The 15,541-nt window shown below is 38.8% G+C and overlaps 1 protein-coding gene and 1 non-coding gene across 3 annotated transcripts; both read left to right on the top strand.

Annotated features, from left to right (window-relative positions):
* The first annotated feature begins 1,566 nt into the window (after positions 1–1,566).
* Positions 1,567–14,880, top strand: LOC119777668 (transportin-2-like). Of its 2 annotated transcripts, none has more exons than XM_038276639.1 (25): positions 1,567–1,688; positions 2,724–2,823; positions 3,423–3,498; positions 3,999–4,148; positions 4,504–4,610; positions 4,973–5,106; positions 5,316–5,397; positions 5,489–5,611; positions 5,696–5,814; positions 6,436–6,496; positions 6,639–6,813; positions 7,105–7,257; positions 7,570–7,795; positions 7,982–8,153; positions 8,400–8,486; positions 8,612–8,719; positions 8,834–8,992; positions 9,097–9,184; positions 9,286–9,384; positions 10,334–10,429; positions 10,523–10,598; positions 10,669–10,768; positions 10,863–10,937; positions 11,199–11,334; positions 11,525–14,880. In XM_038276639.1, exons 2-24 carry the CDS (start codon positions 2,725–2,727, stop codon positions 11,304–11,306), a joined length of 2,673 nt encoding a protein of 890 aa, XP_038132567.1. In that variant the 5' UTR covers positions 1,567–1,688; position 2,724; the 3' UTR covers positions 11,307–11,334; positions 11,525–14,880. The 2 variants fall into 2 exon arrangements, with proteins under 2 accessions (XP_038132567.1, XP_038132568.1); XM_038276640.1 differs by having other exon boundaries at positions 1,597–1,692.
* On the top strand, positions 2,565–2,635 carry LOC119777707. Its single transcript, XR_005279949.1, has one exon. It is a non-coding gene; the product is annotated as a small nucleolar RNA SNORD41 (small nucleolar RNA).
* Positions 14,881–15,541: the final 661 nt, after the last annotated feature.

The raw sequence follows: 15,541 nt of genomic DNA, 5'->3' as shown, positions 1-15,541 counted from the left end.
TTTAAAATATCCTAGATGTTACAGCTGTGGTGTTTAAAACATGGGACTTACTGAGTGTTTTTCTTATGAATTCCTGTGGCTCCATAAGCTGCATCTTATGAGAACTTAAAACAGGTAATAAAAGGACTCGAATGGTATTTCTCACCCATTTCAAAGAAGAAGTGGGTAACTCCATCTGGATCAACAGAGTTTAGGTTGCGTTATCTTGATAGCGCTCATTACCAGGCATATTTGCCTTTATTCAACTAATAAAACGAGTTGACAAATCACTTGTCTCTAAATATCAATAGGTTTGAGCATCATCACACTTGAGCAGTATTTTTTATTACTATTGTTATTGGTGTTTTTATTGGGTTTGATAGCAGTGCTCGTTTCTTACTTAAAATAATTTAGGTTTTCACAATTTATTAGGTCAGAGATGTTTTAATATTTTCCCTCTTTATTAAATTGGGAATAAAATATTTTTTTGTTCAGTTTCATTTTACACTCTCTTTATCCACCTACTCTGTTTTAGAATCGTGTAAAATAAACGTTATCTATCAATCTATAAAGGGTTAACAAATCTATTTTAGAGATTTTGCGATTTTAGCAAACCACACATGGCCGCCTAGAGATAGGCAACAGTGCCCCTGTGCTAAAGATGTAATACCAAATTAATTATAGGTTCTGTTGCAGAAACCATAAATGATTGGTCCCTTGGGTCACCTTGTATTGTTTTCTTGTACAGTTTCAATGATGATTTCAAAATCAAGGTGTTAATCACAGTTTTTACCTGCTATATCTGGTTTCTCCTGGGCTGCAACTGGCTCATTGGTTCTGCATCATACTTACTATTTAAAGATTAGTTTTTTGTTTCGCTCTTTTGTTATGTTTCCCATTTGAAAGCATTGGCCCCACCCTGCGCCCCTTGGTAAATTTGGTCTGGAACTGCCACTGAAAACACAGTGAAAGCCTTTATTCACAAATATATATAAAACCTTGGGTTTAACAGTAGTGGTTCAGACAAGTTAATAATTAAGCAATAAGAAAAGATGGTCTGAAATGTAACCAATGACAGAGTTTTGAGGCCGAAACTGCTGTTGGAAACGAAAACAATAAGCCATCTCACTTTTTTGCCAAAATAATAATGATGTTGAAATCTTTTGGAGGCATTCTGTGAACTGGATTTTTCCCTTACTCTGTCTGCTGTCCTTCATTTATATCAAAATGTGGTTTTGGATTTTTTCAGACGAAAGCTGCAAGAGCTAAAATTCTTTTCATATTTTTCAACTTGACACAACACAGTTTCCCTTAAATGTGCTGAACTAATCAAGATTCCCCCCCCCCCAACTTTTTGTACAAGGAATATAAATATAAAAACATTTGTAAATATGTTATTATTCATTAATCACACAAATCTTTAAATATAACATAATATACATTTATCAGGTGATTGATAAAATATATTTTATTGTAAATATGAAAAGGAATCCAAATAGATGAATTAAAAACGAGAAAACACTTCAGTCATAAGTTTTAACAAACGCTGCTAACATAATATCGCGTGACTTCAGTTAGGTAAAATCCTGCGCTTAACGGAAGCCGTTGCAGGTCAATTTAAGTCGGCGTGCTCATTTGAACCAGTGAAACTGAAACGAAGCAGAAGACGAACGGCCCAGCACTGGTTATATCTCGTTCTAACCGATATTGTAGGTACAGTTTCGTGGTGTGTTACTTCATACGAAGTATGTTATTACATTGTTCACATTACGTTTTCGGTTAGACGTTAATAAATCAAACGAGTAAAAGATAATGTCGACGGTAGAGCGGCTAGTACGATTAGCATTAGCAGCTTAGCGGCTAATGGTAGCCGGGAAAACGTGTTCATAGGGTCTGTAATTACCGCTGGATTAATTTTATTAGTTGGTTAGGTTTAATGTGTACTTGGGTGTTTTCGTTTTCAGAATATCAACGTATCTGATCCGTTTACGTAAAAGTCTGGAGTTTAAAGCTCGATCATAGGGCGCATTGTGAGCACTCAGCCGGGAGAACTCCCTCTCCAAGTAGTAGGCCCGAGGAAGAAGGGCAACTTTTGCAGCATCAGGTTTGCTGTACAAAATAGATTAATTAGAATGTGCTAGAAATTAAACCTCAGTGTATTGATCCAGATAAAAAAAAAGTAATTGTGTATTTGATCGTGATAATTTTTTTATAATAGAACAAACACTCGCAGATTTCGTTTGAACTTTTTCCTCACACGCGACCCCTGCGGCTACCCGCGTGTCTTTTGGCCCACCCACTCAACACAAACTACTGCGTTGAAATCGCTACTAAAATGTTGCGCCGAGCTGCGTGAACTGGTGCACCGTGTGGCGTGGGGGTGGGGATGAGATTAACATGAGGTGGTTAAGCCGGGTCACGGAGATTTTAGTTGGCCGACTGGTCTAATAGTTTTGTTTTTGTGCCGCAAACACGTTATATTTAATATCCACGTGCTAGCAGTCTGGATTTTGTTTTACCTGAACCAACGCAACGTGGGCGCTTATTCATTTTTGGCTTTGTGCTAATCTAACTGCACATGTGGACTGGAGATGATGCATTAAAAATAACCTCTGACCTTCTGTGATGGTGTTTGTATTCATACTGTCTGATCCAGAGACCACATGTTTTCCTCCATTTATTTTTTTTTTGTCCCAGTTAATTTCCATGTTAACAAACAATGTAAATTATTTGTGTGTTAACAGGATGGATTGGCAGCCAGATGAGCAAGGACTCCAGCAGGTCCTCCAGCTACTCAAAGACTCCCAGTCGCCCAACACAGTGACACAAAGAGCTGTCCAACAAGTATCCTGCTGCTGTGTTTTTAGTTACAGGCATAGCACTGGTTACAGTTTGGTGACCAGATTCTAATACTGAGTTTACTTAAAGCCAAATGACAGCTTAACTTTCCAATTTAAACATTCTGATATCAACTTTTAGCGTTACTAAAATCACTTCCAAACATGTAATCCTCTTATAGTGTAGGTTCTTTCCCTAAGATTAGAATTCAACTTTATTGTCATTAAGTTTTCCCAAGTACAAAGCAATGAAATTTCATCTCTTGCATTTAACCCATTAAACCCATCCTTTTGGGAGCAGTGTGGGAATGGGGCTTAACTCGGAGCCTCTGGGATCCAAGCACAAGGCCCTAACCACTAGTCCACCACTCCCAAATAACTTAGAGATTCTCAAGAATCTAGTGAAATGGACGTATAATTTAATCAGGACATTGTCCCCTTTTAACGGAGCCTTGAATATCTCATGTTGCATGTAGTCAGAACCCTGTAAGTACTGTTTTGGGAAATTAAGCTCACACACAAATGTTTCATGTTGTTCAGCTACAGTCTAATTTTTTTGTTAGTTTTTTTTTGTGTGAACAAAATGGTCCTTAACTGCTTTACTAGAAACTTGAGCAACTCAACCAGTTTCCTGATTTCAACAATTATCTCATCTTTGTCCTCACAAGACTCAAAACCGAAGGTATGTCTCTTTTTATATTCAGACTTTTCTTTTAAATTTGACAGTTAGGATTGACACTCTGGAATGAAAGTGCCTTAGTCATGTTTAATTTGTCATGCTTTATTTTTCAATAAAGTCAATGTTATTTTCTTGCTTCGTAAACCATGTTTCGGCACATTCTTCTGCAAGTGGGAATGTAAACACTTCTGAAGTACGTTGACGCAGAAGTTATACAATGTTCACTCCTACGCCTCAGCTGCAGGCGTTTAGCTTGGGTTTTTGTCTTATTATGAGACATAAATCAGCTGAATCTAATTGAACGTATAAAAAGAAAAAGAACAAGTTGGTGCTAAATATTGGACCTGTCTTTCCCCCCCAATCATTTGTATGTGTGGAAGAGTTTAGGTCTACATGTTTTCTGTAAAATAACAGTGATTTCTGCATTGCACATAATTCATTTGCGTGTTTGCTGTTCTGTATAACATTCACAAAATTCTAACTTTTTTTCTTTATTGTCCCAGATGAGCCGACTCGCTCCTTAAGTGGTTTGATACTGAAGAACAATGTTAAGGCTCACTATCAGAACTTCCCTTCGGGAGTTTCTGATTTCATCAAGCGGGAATGCCTCAACAGCATTGGTGATCCGTCACCACTTATTCGGGCCACCATTGGTACGTTTTGTGTCGGTGACAATAGAAATCAACTGATTTTTTTTTTTTAAACGCAGAAACTGGTTATTATTAAGTCTAACCGATACCCAATATGTACAGGGCTTGTGTAGGTATACATATATGTTTTAAGACTATATTGATTTTAAAATTAAAACTCCTCTAAACACTTAATTAGGCTAATTCCAGGCTACATATTAGCCATGTTACTGTCTGGATATGATGCATCTAAAACATCTGATTAATCATGAAGGTGTTTGTATTCATACTGTCTGATCCAGAGCCACCTTAATGAATTTGTTTGTATATTGTGTTGGATTTTTAAATCATTTAACCTCCGTCGTCTTTGCTCTCCCAGGTATCCTCATCACTACAATCGCCTCCAAAGGAGAGCTCCAGTCATGGCCGGAGCTCCTGCCACAGCTCTGCAACTTGCTCGACTCGGAGGACTATAACACCTGTGAGGTCAGCACCTATGACTTTATGTCGCTACAGTCAAAACATACAATGTACATACAACGTTCCGAAGCCTTTTCATTTTTAAGTGTTGCATTGATAAAATTGATCAGATTGTATCTTGGCAAAAGTAGCAGTCAAGTGATTCTGTTTATTACATTTAATACAGCTCTACCATGATTATGTGCCCTAATTACTTACCATTGGTGAAACAACCGATAGATAATTAGAAGACAGTTTGAAAGCCAAAGTGTGTGCAGTGATCCTTTGCTCCACATTGATCATCTGATGCCGTTTCGTTCTCTCCTCTGTGTCTCCCGTCTATGTTTGCGTTTGATTTGACAGCCTTTCTGTGTATGTCCGTGTCTCAGGGCTCGTTCGGTGCGCTGCAGAAGATCTGCGAGGACTCGTCGGAGCTGCTGGACAGCGACGCGCTGAACAGGCCCCTCAACGTTATGATACCTAAATTTCTTCAGTTCTTCAAGCATTGCAGTCCAAAGATTAGGTACAGCAGGGAGGAGGAAATGCTAAACATGTCATGAAGTTTCAGATGAGTTTTTCCTGCTCCTGAAGCAATGTTTGCGGAGCAACAGGAGTAGATTGGTCATATGTGTGCATTTACCAGCATTTTGGTTTTCCTTTACATTTAGCTGAAATGAGAGCAATCTTTCCTCTTTAACTCTAAAAGCTGTATTTTTAATTCCTTTTTTGCAGGTCCCATGCCATAGCCTGTGTGAACCAGTTCATCATTGGAAGAGCCCAGGCCCTCATGGAAAACATTGACACCTTCATAGAGGTTAGCTGTGTGATATTTTATTTTATTTTTTCAAAGCTTTATCGATTATATGAACAAAATTGTCCTTACATTATTATAATTTTTTTTTAAGAGTCTGTTTGTGCTGGCAGCAGACGAAGACTCTGAGGTCCGTAAAAACATCTGCAGAGCCCTGGTCATGTTGCTGGAGGTCCGCATTGACCGTCTAATCCCCCAAATGCACAGCATTATACAGGTAGGTTCAGAATGGCGGTTGGTTGTGGTGCGTTTTTTTGCCTTTGACTCATGGTATTACATCTATATCTATTATCCTTTAAAGTATATGCTGCAGCGAACTCAGGATCCCGATGAGAATGTGGCTCTGGAAGCCTGTGAGTTCTGGTTGACCTTAGCGGAGCAGCCCATTTGTAAGGAGGCGCTGTCCGGACACCTGGTGCAGTGAGTAGCCTGTGCTCCTAATATGTAGTCACTGTTAACAAATGCATAAGCTGGATTTGAGTTTAATGTTAAACTTTCTTTATTTTTTATCTTTATTCTTACAACCACAGATCTCATTTGGTTTTAATTTGGATTATTTTATTTTTGTGATTGTAAATGAGTAGAACATAACTTTAAAAGGTAGAATGATGTTGAAAAGTCAGGAAGCCCAGAGGAATGCGGACGATAAAAGGGCCTAATTTGACCTCTTGGACTCAGCAAGCAAAAACAGGCTTTAGGGTTAATTCACACAGAATCAAATAAGATATTTGTTCAGAAAAATCTTGAAGTGTAAAGATGAAGCCGATAAACCTGTAATAGGTATTGTGATACTTATGTTGTGCCAGTAGAAGTGCTAGCATCTCCACAAAGCTAAAGAAAGTAGGACAAGGAAGGTAGAATGATGTAAACGATGAACAAAAAAAAGATGTGGATCAATGATGGAGCAACAAGTAGTGTTGAATAATAAACAGCTTCTAACACTGATCTACAACTATGCAGTTAGTTGATGAGTCGTTTGTATGTGTGAAAACATAAAACGCGTCTTTCTCATTCTGATACCAAGTTCTTCTGTCACTACAGGCTGATTCCTGTTTTAGTAAACGGCATGAAGTACTCTGAAATCGACATCATACTGTTGAAGGTAAGAACAGCGGTCTGTTAAAACATTAGATCAGAGTAATACTGAGGGTCTACATTAAACCCACAGATTCCAAGCATTTGAGTGAGCTGTACAGAGCTTATCAACCAGTGGGGTGCTGAGGCTTTTCTTCCTGATATTTCAGGGTGATGTGGAAGAAGACGAGGCGGTGCCCGACAGCGAGCAGGACATCAAGCCCCGCTTCCACAAGTCACGCACGGTCACCCTGCAACATGAAGGAGGGGAGGGAGAGGAGGATGAAGACATTGAAGATGATGATGAGGACGATGATGATGATGCACTTACAGACTGGAACCTACGTGAGTGAAAAGGAATCCCTATTTCTCAAGTTTTGATGAAAGGAGATTTACATGTGAAGCTAATAGTTTTACTAGATGTTTATTTTTCGGCCGATATTTGCGGCATATGCTTTTTTCTATTCAGGTGAGGATGATGGACAAATCATAAAAAAATAGAAGAGCTTGAATTCTCTAATGAATCAGCTTTCATTGACTGATTCATTAAAAAAATGCAAATATCTGCAGGCTGAGGTGTTTTCAACTGCTAACTGAAACCTCACTAGTTAATCAATCGTTGTCACTTATTTATAGGCAAGTGTTCGGCTGCAGCACTCGACGTTCTGGCTAACGTGTTCCGCGATGAGCTGCTCCCCCACCTCCTGCCGCTGCTCAAAGGGTTGCTCTTCCATCCAGACTGGGTCGTGAAGGAGTCTGGTATTTTGGTGCTTGGAGCCATAGCTGAAGGTGAGTTGATGACCTTTTAAATCAGGGTTGAGATTTTTATTCAGTATAAACTAAATTGCTTTATGGCTATACACCTAATTCTACCACTAAAGCAATAAAATGCTGGAATTTGCATGAAATCGACCCATTTAAGCAAATGATCATTCAAGCTTTGCTATTAGCTATAGACATAAGCATGTAGGGGTATTTGACTCTAGAAACATCTTATGAAAACATCTCCTTTGTCTTTTTTTATCGCAGCCACTGTCGTTGGATTTGGTCCATTGCTGAATAAATGGTAAAAGTAACCTTGTTATTTGTATTCCTATTCAGGTTGCATGCAGGGCATGGTGCCCTACCTGCCAGAGCTCATCCCCCACCTCATCCAGAGTCTGAGTGACAAGAAGGCCCTGGTGCGCTCCATCGCTTGCTGGACTTTGAGTCGCTACGCGCATTGGGTGGTGTCCCAGCCCCCTGACTCCTACCTCAAACCGCTGATGACGGAGCTTCTGAAACGCATCTTGGACAGCAACAAGAGAGTCCAGGAGGCTGCCTGCAGGTGAGCAGCTTCCCTCTCCTCCACTTCTCCTTATGTGGACATGATGAAACACCCAGCTCATTGATAAAACAATGATACACATTGTTCCCATATTGTTTGTTCTGATCCACATGCTGCATACTTCCAGAAACCTCATGAATTTGATCTAGGATGAGGAACATTAAGGATTTCTGCCTTGTGTTTTAGCTCCTTTGCCACCTTGGAGGAGGAAGCATGCACAGAACTGGTTCCTTACCTGAGCTTCATCCTGGACACTCTGGTTTTTGCCTTTGGAAAGTACCAGCACAAGAATCTCCTCATCCTCTATGATGCCATTGGGACTCTTGCGGATTCAGTGGGTCACCATCTCAACCAAGCTGTGAGTGTCTTTTTAAAGTAAAAAGCAAGTCTTTCCTCTTTTCCTTAGATCTTAAATCAAAGCTTGGATCTGATCTGAGAAATTCAGATCACCTTTAAAGGCTACAGCCCATAAAGGGGAAAGGGTTTTGATTATTTTTTGCTTTTGTCTGCTTTTCCCTATTTGAAGTCTAAGGAAAAAAATCAGATTTTTACTTGTTGAATTCCCCAATTTGTCTTTAAATCAAATCTTGGTTCTGTTTTCCAGGAGTACATTCAGAAGCTGATGCCTCCTTTAATAGCCAAGTGGAATCTGCTGAAAGATGAAGACAAGGATCTCTTTCCACTTTTAGAGGCAAGTATCTTTTTATCAGTTCTTCTTTGTAGATGATTAATATCTTCTAAATAAAACAATGGTAACTTCATAAGCTGTGGCGTTTAGATAAAAGCCTAACATTCGTGCTGTGAATTTTCTCTCAGTGTCTGTCGTCTGTAGCCACAGCCCTGCAGAGTGGCTTTCTGCCGTATTGCGAGCCGGTTTATCAGCGCTGTGTCACTTTAGTTCAGAAGACGCTTGCTCAGGCTATGGTAGGAACAGAAACATAATCGAGCAGTATTTCCTTTTTTTTTTTTTTTTTTTTTTTCTCTCATAAACTTAGTTTTGTAAAACCATAAAGCTTCCACTCTCTGCTGTCTCTCCAGATGTATAACCAGCAGCCAGACCAGTATGAGGCTCCAGACAAGGACTTCATGATCGTTGCTTTGGACCTGCTGAGTGGGCTTGCAGAGGGGCTCGGTGGCCATGTGGAGCAACTAGTGGCTCGCTCCAACATAATGACCCTGCTTTTTCAATGCATGCAGGTGTGACCTTTTACATGAATAGTTTGAATATTAGAGGAGAATTTCTGTAGGTCTACAATGTTTAGTTTTAACCTGATTAACCTTCATTGGATTTTTTGCCTCAGGACACAATGCCTGAAGTGAGACAAAGCTCCTTTGCACTGCTGGGCGATCTGACCAAGGCCTGCTTTCTTCATGTGAAACCCTGCATTGGTGAGTCGCTTTAATCCCTAGAAATGGACGCGTTTCTGCTGCTCTCCTGTGTTGTTGTCCAACATTGAGTATTTATTGATTTTATTTTTGTCTCCTTCCAGCTGAGTTTATGCCCATCCTGGGGCTAAACCTGAACCCAGAGTTTATCTCTGTGTGTAACAATGCCACCTGGGCCATCGGGGAGATCTCTATGCAGATGGGTAAGACTATTGCTCTTGCAAGTTTGATTCCGGTACAAAATGTTTTATTAAAGAAATGACCAGAATCTGGACATGATGAAACACCCAGCTCATTGAAACACAATGATACATTTTGTTCCCAAAACATTTTCTGATCCAGATCCTGAATTCTTCATATCGTCAGTCGTGTGTAGAGTTGTATAGTTACAATCTCTCCTTTAACTTAAATATGAATTAATTTCTGCTTGATTGTAATGTGTGTTAATGCAGACATGGTTTAAAGCAGCACTATGTAACCTTTTTACCTTAATAAACCCTATTGAAGCCTTGGACTTCACAGCTCTTATGACTGATCTGAGTTGTTATGGTAAATGGCTTTACAGTATCCCCATTTGAAGCTGTTGACTTCAGTAGCCACATGGCTTTCTTTCTTTTTTTTTTTTATTTATTTATTTTTTTTATAGCAAAAAATTATCTAAAATACAACCTAGACATTTGGTTGTGATCTGTGTCTTCCAAATCCTGAAGAGCGCTGATCTTTAAGGTGCTGTTCAGCTCACAGAAAGCTGTTTACTACACTGTTATTTTCAAAAGGTCCTGCAGGGGGAGCACCACTCAAAAAATAGTGCTGCTTTAAACATTGTCTTAATGACATTGCATTGACAACACAAAGTATTTCCTCAGCTGTATTAAATTTATGATTTCTGCTCTATGGTCTGCTGATCTTAATTTTTTTTTTAATTATTTAATCATGAAAGAGCTTAGATGACAGTTTTCTTTTAAATGTTTCTTTAAAGCTTTCACACTTTTGCATCTTTTAAATGTTTTATACATTAACCAATCTAACTCGTTATCCATGTTTTACTCTTGGATAATAAGTGGATTAGATGTTTTCTAACTTTTAGGTTGTTTTGTTTAAGAGGTTTTCCTTTCTGATCTAATGTTCTTTGTCTCACCCTGTTCTGTGTAGGTGCAGAGATGCAGCCTTACGTTAGTATGGTGCTGCCTCACCTGGTGGAGATCATTAACAGACCCAACACCCCAAAGACTCTGCTGGAAAACACAGGTAAACAGAGATTTGATCATAGATGCACACATGCTGTGTTGGAGAAACACCCAGAGGAGAGATGACCTGAATAACCTGTTTCCTTATGTGTAGCCATTACAATCGGCCGACTCGGCTTCGTCTGCCCTCAGGAAGTGGCACCACAGCTGCAGCATTTCATCAGACCATGGTGGGTCTTTCATGAAAGTTTTCCGTTATTTTACCATTGCAATGCTTATAAGGTTTGTGTCTAATTACAGGTGCACGTCTTTGAGGAATATTAGAGATAACGAGGAGAAGGACTCTGCTTTTCGGGGAATCTGTGTTATGATTGGTGTCAATCCTGCAGGTGTGGTGCAGGTGAGCTCCTTAATTCTGTTAGACATGTGGCAGATTCAAACTTATATTGTGGATCTACCTTAATGTGCTGAAGTAATGAATGAAATCTCTGCAGGACTTTATTTTCTTCTGTGATGCTGTGGCCTCATGGGTCAACCCAAAGGATGACCTGCGAGATATGTTTTATAAGGTAAGGTTTCGATCATCATGGCCTTGTGAGCGGGGTTTCCTGTTAGTCGTATCTTACCACACTGTGATGATCACTCATCAGACATTCGAAAACTGATAACGAAGTGGGGATGATTGTGATTCTGAGAAGTGTCGTGAAATATGCTATTGTTTCAAGCCAGCTAGTTGCACTAAAAACTGGTTCTGATAGACTATTAAACCTCAGGCTTTTGATGCATTTTTAAGTTTGAAAGCTTAAATATATTTTGTTTTCTCTCCTAAGATCCTGCATGGCTTCAAGGACCAGGTGGGAGAGGAGAACTGGCAGCAGTTCTCAGAGCAGTTCCCCCCTCTGTTAAAGGAGCGACTATCAACCTGCTATGGTGTCTAATCCAACCCTTGCTCCACTGACCTGTCAAGTAAGTCCTGGTTAAAAGAAAACCTACAAGAAGACAGTTTCTGGATGTGATGACACACCCAGCTCATTGAGAACTAATGATACATTTTGTTCCCAAACACATTTGTCTGATCCAGAATCCCAACTTTTTCACCAATACGGGTGTTTTCTCTGACAACATAGATTTTGACTGTTTTCTTACTTTCTTACAGGTTCATGAAGGGGGAGGGTAACAGGGGAACTCACTGCACTGCCCAAATCATGGGGAGAAATTCGAGCCGGAGGGATGTGACTGGCCCCCGATTCTCCAGTCTGCGGACGGCCTCCTTTTCCCCTGCGCCCAGTTTGTCTCTGAGGGAGGGTGGGATGAGGGCGGTAGTTAAGGGGGGGTTAATACAGGGATATTTACGTATACCTCTCTAATAAATGCCTCACTGCTAGAAACTCAAAAGTGACTTTTGCCAACTAAAATCCAGGGATCTTAGGTAGGCGGGGGTGGGGCAGAGTTTAGACCTCCGTCTCCACGATTGGGTTGTTCATACCAGTTAGTGAAGTCTGGATGGGGAGGGGTTGGGCTGATGGGTACAAAATAATAATTATCCAAACCAGCAAAATACAAAGCATGTAGAAAGCTCACATGTAGCTGTTTTAAACAGTAAAAGGATCCTTTTACCTCGCACCTTTTTCCCGGCACACGCAAGTCTTTGTTCATATGTACGTTTAGTCGGAATTCTGAATTTCCTTACAAACCGTAGGACTTTTATTTCTTTCCCGTCAACAAAAGCCGTAAAGGTTTAAGCCATCCCAGGTCCATGAAACTATACTGCATATAATCTAGGCTTAAGTTGCATGTTTATGTGAATGTCTTTATTTATAGCATTAATCATCAGTTTTCAGTCTAATGCTTGGTTCAAGTTTCCCCTGCAATCATTCCCATCCCTCCCACCCCCCATTAGTTTTAACTAAGGTTGTTTGTGTTCAGACAGACTATAGATAAGTTGAGGAATAAACTACTGTTTGATGGTTAATGCAGCAACTTAATAAAACTGTAAGCAGATCAAGAATTAACTTTGCTGCTGTGGCTTCGTTGTCGTGATATTTAGGAAATGTCATCAAGGATGAATTCTTACTGGTATAGATGCACTTTTTCTCCTGAGAAAATAGAATTTCTAATGGAAGACGTACGGTAATAATATACTGAATTTGTTAAGCCTGTTTTGGATAAGTGATCTTTTTAGGACTGCTGTAAGCAAAACGATAACGAAAATTTAACACTCAAGAGGGGCTATAGGTTTATAATGCAACAACGAAAAGGGGATGAATAGGATTTTAGGAAGAAGGCAGTACTCATCAGAAAACGTTTCCTTGTCCGAGTTGAAGGGGGTAGAAATGCACCAATCAGGTTTCATTGCCATTATTTTTTAATAAAGCTTTGAGCAGCGGCAATTTTGGTGGATTTTGGTTTATAAAATATTTGTGTTTCACAGATACAAGTGTTTTGTATTTGGATAGTCATGCCATATATGTGCAATTATCAACAGTCGCTGTACAATATAGATTTCCTGTTAAACCAGAATATCATATAGGAGCGTTAAGCTTAACTAAAGCAACAGTCTGCTTTAGTATTTCCTAAAGAAATATAGATCCTTAAGGCGTTGATGGGAGCTGTTGTGCTTCTATTTGTACAGTTTCTAACTCTGGTCACTAAGATATGAAGTTTTCATGGAAACCTCCCATGGGGTTATAATGTGCTGGTTTATATCCCCCCTCCATTAAAGGAAAAGAGAATAAAATGTTTTATCTTTGAATATTAATCCAGTTTGGTTCTTTGTGGTTCTTTAATGAGTAATTATCCACACTGCAATGGCAGATTTCTCTCTGCTGCATTTGCTTAAATAGCTTTTTTTTTTTTTTTTTTTGTTCTGCTCTGGTTTATTTGATACACTTTACAGAAGAGTAGTCTAGGAAGCAAAAATAATACATCTTGATACTGATTTGTAAACATTTACAAATCCACTGTTGGAGGTTTTAGCCCTGGAAGGATCTGAAAGAAATGAAATCAGAGGAAGCTCTCATTCTAATTCCCTTATTAATCTCTTACTGTTAAAAGCATCTTGCAAGAAGGGTGTTGCAAATGTTCACTGACCAGATATTCCAATTATTTTTCTCGGCACGTCTCTAATCACAGTTTATTAAATTGGATTTGCCATTAATTTAAAGGGGTTTATCTGCTTTCTGCTGTACTTTGGTTATCCAGCTTCTGAAACTCGTGAATAATGTTGCCATGCCCCGTTGATACTGTTTAGGTTATGTCTGGGATTATTGGGAGTGAATTTAGTTTTGATTACACTGGTTACCTTATCTATGGGAGTGTTGGTGTGTTTCGGTTTAGCTTTTAAGTTCTTGTCTATAGTTGATTAAAACGGAAGTGTGTGTGTGTCGACCTTTGCCTGTTTGTGACGTTGACAGAAGTACTTCCTAGACATAATTTTCTGCAAGCCCTATTTGAAATTATTCTAGGGAATACAAGCTGATTCACGCCTGCCTCATGTAGCGCTCTGTTTGTTTGCCAGCCAATAAGTAATTCTGTTTTTCAATGTGCATGGACTTGAAAAGCTAAAGATGAAGGCGTTTTCGGAAAGAAAACTTTAAAAAGCAAATTCTATTCCTGCCTAATTAAACCAATGTAACCCTTTTTGGATTATGCATTATATAGGTTAATGTGATTCATTTTTTTCCATAAATGTGATGACTTTTTATTTATTTTCTTTTTTAATTGCTGATAGTGTTTTTGAAAACCTGAAACCACTTTCAGAAGCACCGCAGTGAGACCATGGCTCATTTTTTAGATGTACCGTAAAAGGAAGTGATGGCCGGGGCTCACAGGTCAAATATTCCCAGGATTCAATGCAATGATGCATTTGGCTTGATAAAATAAAAATAAAGTAACTTATCACGTTCAACAATAGCAATATGCACAAAATGTCTTCAATGCAAGTTTTTTCTTTCTTTTTTTTTTTTTCCATTAAGGCTCATTGCATTTTTTTATCTATTTATTTTACTTTTGGTTTTCTATATTGTGCAGTGGTGCACAATTTTTGTTTTGGACTTTAAAAGTTTTTTTCTTTTTATTCTTTTTATTTAAAGAGCGGTTTTGTTTTACAGCTTCTCATCTGATTATGTTAAACTTGATGTGGGCTGATGGCAAGTCGATGCTGGGAGACTATTTGAGGAGGAAAATGGAAAGCAGATCTTTTCTATAAAGCTGGCAAAAGAATTGAATAATTTCTTCTAGCTGAATTGTGGTGTAGATAGGATTTAATCTAATATTTGTAAAAGTGGGGAAGGTATTTTCCTAAAGAGCTTTGAGTCTGCTAAAAGTTTTGTACCGTAAATGATGCATGTATAGAACAATCATTGTATTGAGAGTAACATAGCTATGTTTGGATTATGTGCCACTGCACCTGATATTTGGAATAAATGCCATTCTCAGCGGATACTTAGGATGTTTGTTCTTTTTTCCTTTGGCTATTAAATTTCTACAAAATAAAACCTAAATGAACATCCAGGAGTTGTACTGATATTTGTCTAGAATACAACATTTCTAGTATAGATACATCTCATTACAATGTTGACCTGTTAATATTCAGTAAACTTACAGAAAGTAGTACAATTATTTGAAAGCCAGACCAGTAGAAACAATTTAAAAAGGGACAGTCCTCAAAAGATTTCAATTTCTAAAGCATATCAAAACCAACCTGGCCCTGTGTTACCCTCATATACACACACGCTGCATGATTCGGGCATGAAGTGCATCGACGCATGGAGGCCAACTAACCTGGAATCAGGCTCAACTGTAAGATGGCCACTTTTCCTGAAGCTCATGACAACAGGAAGCTAAACCAAGAACCTTGTGTATTAAATTACCAAAATCATTTGAAATATACTTTTTTAAAAATGCCATTATAGATTACTGCAATGTATTTAAGTCTACTTTCCTAAAAGGGGAAACACTCAAACTATGCCAGTATGATGGTGCAGTTTAGATAATAGATATATCAGTCCCCAGTATGGAGAATTGGCTAGGAAGGAATTCATGACTTTGGCTGTGAATGTTTCAATGGTTAGAATAAAGATTCTTTCAAATAAAAAGGACAGTTCCAAACACCTGGATCTACAAATGAACAGGAATATGTCCAATTATACCAAATGTTTTACATTTATTACAT

The sequence above is a fragment of the Cyprinodon tularosa genome, unplaced genomic scaffold, assembly GCF_016077235.1.
Source record: "Cyprinodon tularosa strain WSP-4 unplaced genomic scaffold, ASM1607723v1 ctg126, whole genome shotgun sequence".
In the NCBI taxonomy this organism is placed as follows: domain Eukaryota; kingdom Metazoa; phylum Chordata; class Actinopteri; order Cyprinodontiformes; family Cyprinodontidae; genus Cyprinodon; species Cyprinodon tularosa.
Note: the sequence above shows the minus strand (reverse complement) of the source record. Positions and strands in the feature narration are given on the sequence as shown.